The sequence below is a fragment of the Bombus vancouverensis genome, chromosome 15 (assembly GCF_051014615.1).
Source record: "Bombus vancouverensis nearcticus chromosome 15, iyBomVanc1_principal, whole genome shotgun sequence".
Classification (NCBI taxonomy): domain Eukaryota; kingdom Metazoa; phylum Arthropoda; class Insecta; order Hymenoptera; family Apidae; genus Bombus; species Bombus vancouverensis.
Window position 1 is genome coordinate 6923583 of NC_134925.1, and position 11066 is coordinate 6934648.

Here is an 11066-nt window from a genome sequence, read left to right on the forward strand (position 1 = left end):
AAATAAAAATAAAATACTTGTAAATATTTAAGAAAGACTCGAGAATATTTCTTTAAATCTCATGAAAAAAAGTGTAATGTTAATAGGAAGAGATAAATGATGATTTCTAAGACTGTCACGTAGAGAACGTAGAGACCAATAAGAAGCGAGGACAGTAGGTCATGGACCAATGAAATCGCTTGGTGTAACGGCTATTAGCGTCTGTGGAGCGTCACCGGGAGCTGACCTTGGCGGCGCTTGGCTGCGGCTGCATTCACGGAAGGCGCCCGAAAACGCTTCGGAAAAAGGCATCGGGGGCAGCGCGCGTTCGTGTCGCCCATTGTTATCCTCGTCGCGTGTAATGGCTACCGTAGAGTTTGTTGACGGTGCTCGGTCTGCTTGTTCGCGCATTGGCCTATCCTGAGCCACGGTACGCGGCGACGTGGCCCAACCTTACGGAAACAAAATCAAAGAAAGCTTTAACGCTGAGGTACCGCCAATTTTATGCAACCGAGAAACCCGCGCTTCGTATACCAGTCGCCGCAACCGCCACCGCGCTTGGACGACATGATCTGCGCGGGTCAACGCTGCTCATTGACAAGCGTGTAACTCAAAACTGATTTCGCGGCATCCACAACAGGCGAAATCTGACCGGCGTTGTGCCCAGTGTTAATTTTAACGGGATCTAACGTATTAAAAAGGTGTATCAAAGCACTAAATCGATCGCCATTGATTTTTCCGTCGCGACCACGGCCCTACCGACACGAGGAATTTGTTTCTCGGATGTTGTATAGGACGAAACATATAAATTAGTTATTAAGGTATCACGATCACCAGGAATAGTAGTGACCAGCTGCGCGGCATTCCGCGCCGCAGTCATGGCAACTAGAAGATCATCCGTTTGGCACCCAGACATGTAACCCGCGGCGCCCGTGTAGACTATCACATGTGAGTATCGTATGTCGCGGTTATACTTGGAGCCCTTGTTTCTTACCTTTATTCTATCATTCTTTTCTTTTTATATTTATCTATAAAAGTTATCCCTAGCTACTTTGGTGTGGCTCCGTTACATATCTAGATGTATCACATACAGCTCCTGTTTTGTTTCCATTTAATGAATGCCTACTGATTGTGCAGGGTCAAAGGCAACACATCAATGGCCCTAGAATCAAATGGCAGCAACGTGGTGTGGTTGAACACAACCCGTCCTGATCAAATACAACAGGTATGCAGCTTGTATACCAGCACGACGTAAAAAAGGAACGAGTTTTCTCCATTGGTATTTATTAGCTTCTCATTGATGCTTAATACGCATAACGTATACCAATGTGTATAGCACGTTGATTTAAACAAAGCCATATAGAATGTCACTGTTTTTTGTGGATGTAGTACAAGACTCGTAATATCTAACAATAATTACCGCTTAACAGAGCCAACCAATCGAACAGCCAGTGAAGTGTTCCATGTTTACTCAAACTGAGCAAACCAATAGTTTTACTCAAACGGAGCAGAGTAATTCGAGCTACGGCGATCAGAGACAGGTTACTACTTTTGAAACTATAAACAGAGATAGGTTTTTACATCTGATTTAAGAAGGAACAGTGTATAAGTAGATCATATCCTTAAATATGTATAATATCTTTCATTAAATAAGTTTCTATATTTTACTTCCTTTTTACATAGATCTGTTATATAAATTTTTAATCAATAATGTATTTACCTATCTCTGTATTTATTATATTAAATATAAGAAATTGTTATTTACAATATTAATTTACAGCAACAAGCAGCTATGTTTGACCCACAACAAATACAGCAGCAGCAAGCTGCTCAAGGTCAACAATCGCAACAGCAACAATCTCAGCAGATGTATGTTACAACAGATAAGAAAGAGGATAAATCCCAGCAGCAATCTGCAACTGCAGACTTCCCTTTCTATTACAATGTCAACATGCTCCAAAAGGTTCAAACAAATGCAGTGAGCACAATCGGTGCAATTACAACCGATGACAAGGGTTGTTATCGTTTTGATGTTCAACCTGTCGGTTATAACACATTATTGAATCAGATGAGTATTGCGGCTGCTACCAATGCAACCTTCAAATGTGATATTTGTGGTTTGGTCTTTGGGCATATGAGTTTGCTGAATCATCATAAACGGATTCATAATACAACACCTAGTAATCTTCAGCAACAACCACAGCAAGTTGTTGTACAAACACCTACAACAGTTACTGTTGCAACTACACCAGAAAGACCATATACCTGTGATGTGTGTGGAGCTTGTTTTGCATTACCAGGAGAATTAAAGAGCCATAAGACAAATATGCACCAAAAACCAAAGGTGCAGATTTGTGAAGATTGTGGCAGTGAAGACCCTTGTGAACATCATCCTACTAAAATTAAAAAGAGTATGTTCATCATTCATTATTTACTGTAAAAATATTTTCCATTGTAGCATGTAACAACATATAAAGTGTTAATATGAATGTTATTTGGCTTTAACTTTTACAGAAACTTTAAATAATTACTTTGATTTATAGTATATTTTAATATTCTGTATCTAATAAATACTTCAAATGTATTTTTGTTTTTATAGCTATCAAACCTGGTCATCATCCTGTGAAACGAAGGGGCGTCACCAGTGTTACTAAGTGTCATAAATGTAATGGCACAGGAATAATTTTTATTGGTAAGTAAAAATTACCATTGCCATGCTTCATGCAGAATAGAAGAAAAATGTTTGCTATGAAAAATTAGATTCTCTATTGTTTTAAAGTAATATATTATATTATATTAATATATATAATATTAACACGTATAAAAATTAATAAGATAAAAGAAACATTTTTCTTACTAAACCATAATCATCTTTCCTGTACTACTATCATTTCATTACTATCATGATCGTACATCGGGTGGTGTATGGTAGGTAAACACGACGAAAAACTAGATTCTGGAATCAGTTCCCTCGCAAAGTGTGGCGGCTGCAAGGCAACAGGCCGCATCATCATAGGAAGTAAGTCGGAGAAATTAAAGCCAAAGAATAAGGGATTTATATTTCATAGTATATTTTAGAACCGTCTATTAATAATTGGATAATATCATTTAAATTTGTCTACCAATTATAAAAGTTTTAAAAGTCATTATACCTTCTTATACCTTACTTGAAAAAAAAAATAAATAAATACCGTTATATCACCGTTTCGAAAAAATAATATTTAGAATCATTTCGTCGTTATTTGTTTTGCTTCTTTCTCGAATTTATAGCAAAAAAATAAGTGTTTAATGCTGCAAAAATTTAGTACCATAAGCTTCTTTCATTGTTTATAGTACCTACCATATTTTATTTGCATGGATTTGTTGTAGATAGACAAAAGTCTTCAGCACTGCTGGTTTTTCCCAATATTAAAAATTTTGAATTTTGGTTGCATCAATTCTGTTTTCTTTTTGGTAGCATTGTCGATATTTACATTTAAGAATCATTGCACGGAATAAAATCTCCCCTAAGGGACAGTTTTATGAATTTGATTCACTAAACTTTAGCATTATTAATATGGAAAAGTTATTTTAGATTTCAGTTCATATAGTTCATTCTTTCTTTATTTCAAGACATAGGCAATAAGGAACTTATTTTGATACTCTGAATATAACTAATCATTCTATACATATATATAATGATCCAAAAATCATCAGATTTAAAACATCTTATCATACCTCATTTCTTATTTTCTGCACTAACTTCCATAACCCGCATGTTCAAATTTCTACATAATATTGTTACATTTTGTCCAAAGCATTAGTTTTGCATCATAAAATGATTTATTGGTGCTATAATGTAGAATTTCTCTTTTCTATATTGAAATCCCCTTTTGGATATATCAACAAAGAGTATATTTTTCAAAGAACCATACACAATCCAGTGTCTCTAATTCTTCAAAGCATTTACTCAATCATCTCGAAGCATATCTTTTTGTAGAACTGGCCCTTCGAGGAAAACTAAGAAATCGGATGTTCTTTTATTTACAGGCGGTAAACAGAACAGTCAAAATCAGGCAGAGAAGCCGTTTCATTGCAACGTATGTGATGGAACATTCTCCAGATATTCGTCACTTTGGTCCCATAAGAGACTTCATTCTGGAGACAAACCTTTCAAGTGCGAAGTTTGTGGCTTAGCTTTCGCAAAAGGTGAATAAAATAGAATCATGCAAATTATGGTAACTTGTTCTAAAAGATCATAATGTACACTGTCAACTTATTTTTACATTCACGCTATTTATTTTTACATTTATAGCTGCTTATCTAAAAAATCATGGACGAGTGCATACTGGTGAAAAACCGTTTAAATGTAGTGTTTGTGGTATGCAGTTTTCGCAAAGTCCTCATTTAAAGAATCATGAGAGAATTCATTCTGGTGAACGTCCTTATCAGTGTGAAGTGTGTGAAAAAACATTCGCCAGACATTCGACCCTTTGGAATCACAGAAGAATTCATACTGGTGAAAAACCTTATAGATGTAATATATGCGGTTCGGCCTTTAATCAAGCTACACATCTGAAAAATCACGCGAAGGTTCACACTGGTGAAAAGCCTCATAGGTAATATATAGCATGTACTTTTAATACTTCGTTATTTCATTTTCAATTTAAACATCTAATCAATATCGTTCTTCCTACAGATGTGATATATGTGAGATCGGATTTTCCGATCGCTTCGCATTAAAGCGTCATCGTGCAATTCATGAAAAGTACGGTCAAACTGCCCGAAGTCAGAATGCGAATAATCCAAGTAACGCACAGCAAGCGAACGCGAGTAATCAGCAGCAACAGCAGCAGCAGCAGCAGCAGCAGCCTCAACAAGCACAGCAAGGTCAACAGGTTGTCGTAGTGAATGCCACGACTCCTGTTACCGTAAGTCAAGGTCAAGGGCAAGCGGTAATGCTCGAAGAAGTCTACAAGTGTCAGGTGACCTTCCCAGAGCCTAAATGATTCAGCTAGAGAATACCTTTCAGGAGCTGGTAAAGGGGTTAATCTTTTAACCTTTTTAAACAAACAAATAAAAAGTAATTAACATTGAAAATGCAACGTACATGTGAACGTATGCAAAAAAAATGTAAAAGGAGATATGGATAACATTGATGAGGAGACAGGTTTCCAGAGTGACTGGCAGCACATTTTATGTGCACATTCTGTGGGAGGATTATTTGGTGACAGTCGGGTATATCTTAAATAAATACGCATGGAAAGGGGATACGATTTAAAAAAAAAAAGAGAGACTCAGCGATAGTTTACGCGAGTGAGTAATTTTCATAGGATGTGACTCGGAAGAGTACGGCTCGTAAAAAATCGAAACACTCTCCCGACCACCGGTAGTAACAAAGACAAATTTTTTGTGAATGAATCCGGAGCGATATTAAAGGGAAGAATGAAGTAAAGAAGAAATATTAATAAATCTACTTTATATTTTCTCACTTGAGATAGATGCATTATTTAGAAACATTAACATCGGATCAAATAACATCATTAGAATCGTTTCTAACGATATTGTAGTTACTTCCATTGGTTTGTGAATGCCAAATTGCAAATTAATTTTTGTTTCTTTTTTTTTCTTGTGTATTCGTGGGTCATACCCGTCGCTCTGAACAAAGTTTAATACAAAAAGGTTATAGTGAACGTAATTATATATATACAGGTTCTGTGACTCATTGAACGATAAAAAACACATGTGATAGCTTCGAGTGTATCTTGGCTAAGCAGGAAGTGACAGTAATCTGATCACTCTAATACTATGCATGCTATGCATTTTATTAACGTCGTAGCTAAATGTTTCAGAAACGGATCTAAAAAATACAAATGTCAATAAGTTTGTAGCGAAACGACAGATTTATTTTAAATGCCTGAACCTCGGCCCTTGTTTATTATTGTTTAAGTGAAAAAATGAGAATGATGAATATTGATTTATACATATTATATGGTAATCTTGTTTGTTCTTACAAATTGAAATCAAGAATTAACTTAAGCAAAAAAAAAAAGAATAAAATGAAGAAAAAATAGGAATGTTAAAATTAAAATATGACAAAGAAAACATGTAAATCGTCATCGAAAAGGGAAGCTATTGTCATTTTTGCATACGTCTTTATGTTATGAAACTGAAGTCGTGGTACGGAACGATATCGCGATTTGAGCGAGCCCTCTTCCGTCCAGTCATTCGGGATCACAAGAAAAAACTAATTATTGCGTTATTGCAATGACAACGACCACGATTTAACAAAATAAAAAAGAGGAATATGGTGATGACAAAGGTAACGTGTCACGCGAAGAGGATTTCTATCTCACACGGAGTTGCAATAAATAATAGTGAATATCGACGGGCAGACTAATCTGTTTTATAATTTTAAGACCGTGGACTATAATGGATATCAGTTACTAAAATAGTTGCTAGTTTGTAACAGCAAAATAGTTGGCTAGATTATCTATACAATATATACATAATTAATTTTTATATCCCCATTTGTTAAGGACGATGGCCAAACACCATCGCTGCGAACTCTTAAAATAGCGGTGAATCTGAAATCGGTTCGATTGTAATTTTTAAAAAAAAGACATCAACGGTTTCACACTTACCAACTGGTCTGTAACTTTTGATAACGGCAATGATCAGGATGCCACATACGCCATTTTGAGGCAAAGAAACACACTGTTCCTCGGACATCTACATCAACTGTATATTTTTTCCGCCATATAAAATTTTCTTTTTTGATATCTCTTAATTGTTTCGAATAACTTTTGTATTATCCCCCTATTTCGTCTTTGTCGAGAATAATTAATGAAATTAAATATTTCTTTTCTCTCTTTTTTCTTAACTTCACTAAACAAATTGTCGCTAATAGGAACCATTAACAATGAAACTTAATTTTTCAATAGCTATATCAACTTGATATTCAAACTGTTTTTGTACGAAAACGAAACGAATAAAGTAAATAATTATTGTAATAAATGAATCCTAAAACGTATACGGCGAACATACGACTATATGGCTCGGTGATGTCCCAAGAATCGTTTTTTTTTATACAGTATATAAACTGATTATTTAAGTATTAACAGAGAAACGCTATCAAAACGAAATAGGTGATCACAAAGTGATCTACCCTCTGCAATCAAATCGTTGATCAGTAATGGAGAATTTTTTCAAAGAAAATCTGGGATTGGGGATTACTTTGTTTTTATCGCTATAACTTGTAAAATAAAGATAATACTATTATGTTTAATTTACTTTTAATGTGGTCATAATACCTGCTACAGTATTTTCGATTAGATTAGAAAAACTTTTCTCTTCGGTGTTCCCTGAATTTTCCGTTCATCTGATGCTTTTTGATTATATTATATATTTTTTCTTTCTTTTTTTAGTCACACAGTCCTTTACAAGTTTCAACGCTTTCCACAAAACTACGTTTTCGTTTCTATTTTCCTAAGACTGAGTGGTACACAGTTTAGTTGTCTTAACGGTATGCTTCGCCTTAGCATGCCAGTGCAATGATTTCTTCTTAAATTATTGTTTAAATTAATTGTGTAAAACTATGTAATTGTAGTACTTCGAATAGTAATCGTCGATATTCTTGAATTTTCTATTGTTCCTTTAATTGAAACTCAGCCACTTTAGTCGAGAATAGTAAAAACTTGTAAATGATCACCCAAGTTAGAGTGTTTGAAATAAACGACATTTCCTCTGTTACTTCTTTGTATGACAGTGATCTACAGTTCCCGAGGAAAAACAGAGTTTGTAAATATATGTATTAATAATTATACGATGTCTCCAGGTCGAAGAGGAGGGCTCTAATCGTAGCGTTTTACAAAACGACTCACTTTCGTTCGATTAAGCGAGTGAAAGCATGAAAAAATTAGAAGAAAGACAAACACGATTCTTAATCTGTCAAATCCCAAGGCGAGAGCTTGAAATTGTAATGTCTTAGATGCGATTTGATGGGAAAAACTGCTCGAAATAATTACGGAATCAAATGTTAGAAGGATTCTGGTAAAGTATTCAATTTTCTAAAATTTCCAATTGGAAAGATTCAATGTTTTTAAAATTTGTAATTTCCTTTTTTCTTTGTTTTCGATTATTTCTACGTTTCGATTGATTTTTTCAGAATCTGATTCACATGAGCGACTCCCATAATTGTTTTGAGCAGTTCCGAATTGCTGGTTATAAATTAGCAAGATTTTTGTATCGGAAGATTATCGGGCCCTTTTGTTCGAACGAACTAACGCACTTTTATAATATTGTACCTACGTTAAATAGGAGACCTATCACCGAGAAAGGTTTATAAGGATTGTAAGTAACTAGGTGAATAAGTAATTTTAGGGTTCGCGTCGTAGAAATTATCGAAGGAGATACGGGACTGTTCATAAAGCAACCCCATAAATCGTGATATTCAATAAATTGCTAATCAGTGCCATTTATGAATAAATATTTCTGTTTTCCTTTTCTGTTTCTTTTTTCAAATTGGCCATTTTAAGCACTGACGTACCCCTTCTTCGCTCCCTTGCAAAATCTGGTAATTTTTTTTATCAGGCTCCTTAGATAATATTCTGCGTACGAAATGAAAATTCGGAGCTTCCATTTTAATCAAAACGCCTGGAAGCGTCTTCCTGAGCCTCGCGAGAATATATTCTGACCTATGTTCGGTTGTACATAAGCTCACGAATTCAAATCGCAAATGAACTTAAAGGGAAGAAAGAAATGAAATTACTTTGTTCTATATTGCGTTCGAAACGTATCGATCAATTTACGTAATCATGGAATCCTTCCTTGATCGTTTGAGGAATTAAGGGTCGAGGTTTCAGGACCATCATGTAACCCGGCAATTTCTTTGTAATCGCATTGAGAAGGATTATTGAAGCGCCAGAAAATGTACGATTTTTTTCGACGATAAGAATCATCGAAGACGATCAGTGTCCTTAAAACGTTCGACCCTTTTGCGACCGCGTTGATTTTGAAGTACTGACGGCTTAATGAATTTGCGCATGCCATTCACTCAATGATTAATTCTTATCTGGATTTTAAAGAACGAAAACAAAGAAAGGCTCTTAACGTAACAGTATTTTATAATATAAACGGTAACACACTGATGTCAATGTCCAGATAAGGATTAAGCAGGCATATCGAGGTGAATATACGTAAAAACAAAACTTTGTATAAGTATATATTGTATAAGTCTTGTAACGTGTACAGTTTTTTCGTCCGTGTTCGAAGGAAAGACGAAGGGTTTTTGTACAAAACTATCCTCGTTAAAACACTGCAGACACACGCAAAGGAAAAACGGACTTTCGCGATTCTCTTCCTTTTTTCCGGTTCGCGTTCTTTTTATTTTTCTCCCTCCTTTTGATAACAATATTCGTCGTCTAGCCAAAAAAGAAAGAACAAGCGAAAAGGAAGGTAGAAAGTAGAAAAATAAACGGAAGTGGAGAAAACATTACGAATACACGGTATACGGTACTGACTATACCGCAATTAACGTAGGAACATATTCGTAAATATTTAAAATGGAGAAAAATCGTGGAAGAGAGAAGGATGGAAATCATGAATGAAGCCTAGGTATAGCGTGCAATTTTATGAAATTTCTTAATTTAAAAAAAATAAATAAGGAAGAAAAAGAAGAGGAAGGATAAACGGAATGAAAAACAAGGAAATATGCAGTCCTATCGCGATATAGATTAATTTTTACATGACACCATGTTGTATGGGCAATAATGCTGATCATACGAATTTTTGATAATAAAACACGTTCCTATTAAATTATCTGTTCATTGTCGTATTGTTAAGTCTTGTGAAGCGGGGCGTTTGGAAGGAAAGAAAAAGAAGAAAGAAAAAAGGAGACAATGTTCTGAGGATAATAGACTATGGGGTAGAAGAAGATGCAAGGGAAGAGTTGAAAATGGCCTCTTTGTAAGATAATAAGGAGACATCCTACTTTGAAGAGAAAAAAAACATAATAATAAATAATAATACAAGAAGCAAGAAAATAAAATGGGAGGATAGGAGAAAAAATAAAATAAAGAAGTCTTGTAATTTTCTATCATGACGACAAGAAAATTAGAGGAAAAAAAAGGAACATTGTTAAACGCGAATCTAACGACGTGAGACTGTATATTTAACGTAATAATTTATTTTCAGGGTATCTATCGAGATATTTTTTCATTTGCCATTGTAAAAAAATTTTTGAAAATCTACGCACTTTCTAATAAGCTAAACTATAGTAGGAATGTAAAGTTATATATAAAAATTGTAAGATGACGATAATGATAGTGATATGATTATCGTAATGATGATTAAGAGAGATGAATTATTATTTTCGTCTTTTTCACGGGGGACCTCGATCATTTTTAGCTGGTATTTTCATCGTCGAGTTCGTAAGAATACTGGGAACACTTTGTTCCATGAATATTGTAAATGACGAACGAATGATCTCGGTATTTTTATTATCTGCCACATGATAATGCCGGAAACAGAGGATTATAGTTAAAGAAGAACAAAAAATTTTACTTTTATCATGTAACACGTTATAGATGAAGCGAATTGTATTCCGCGATGCGCTCTTTTAAAATTAAGTTTCAATCTTTCGTTTTCCTTTGGCTTCGACTTCCGCGCGAGCTTTTCTTTTCAAGTCTGTCTAATATTGTGAGAAAAATGAATTTAAATATTTTTTAATTCGAACAATATTGAAAGAAAAAAAAGAGTATCATTTACAAAACGAAGCTAAACAATAAACGATAAAAATAGTATGCGGTGGGTGAAGCCACTCCGAAGAAACTTATAAAATGCGTGTGTACAAAATAACCAGGTGCGCACGCTCGAACACCGTTTTGTATGAAAAAGAACAGTCGTAAAGGAAAAAAAGATTGTCACTTTAGATTAGTCTGCTGTCAATATAACTAGAATTATAATTTTGAATGTAATATGTATCATACTGATTATTGCCTAGATAAGAAAACCGTACCGATTAAAAAGTTAGCGCACGATTATATCAGACTTTAGGTATAATAATAAATGATGTCCACGGGACATTTTCATTTTTGAAGACACGTCAA

The 11066-nt window shown here is 34.7% G+C and overlaps 1 protein-coding gene across 2 annotated transcripts; it reads left to right on the top strand.

The window, feature by feature from the left end:
- Positions 1-252: 252 nt before the first annotated feature.
- Positions 253-11056, top strand: LOC117157174 (uncharacterized). Of its 2 annotated transcripts, XM_033334979.2 has the most exons (8): positions 253-927; positions 1117-1204; positions 1410-1520; positions 1760-2390; positions 2579-2671; positions 4009-4167; positions 4274-4577; positions 4658-11056. In XM_033334979.2, coding segments are annotated over exons 1-8 (1698 nt in total). In that variant the 5' UTR covers positions 253-925; the 3' UTR covers positions 4968-11056. The 2 variants fall into 2 exon arrangements, with proteins under 2 accessions (XP_033190870.1, XP_076480795.1); XM_076624680.1 differs by lacking the exon at positions 253-927 and having other exon boundaries at positions 1118-1258.
- Positions 11057-11066: the final 10 nt, after the last annotated feature.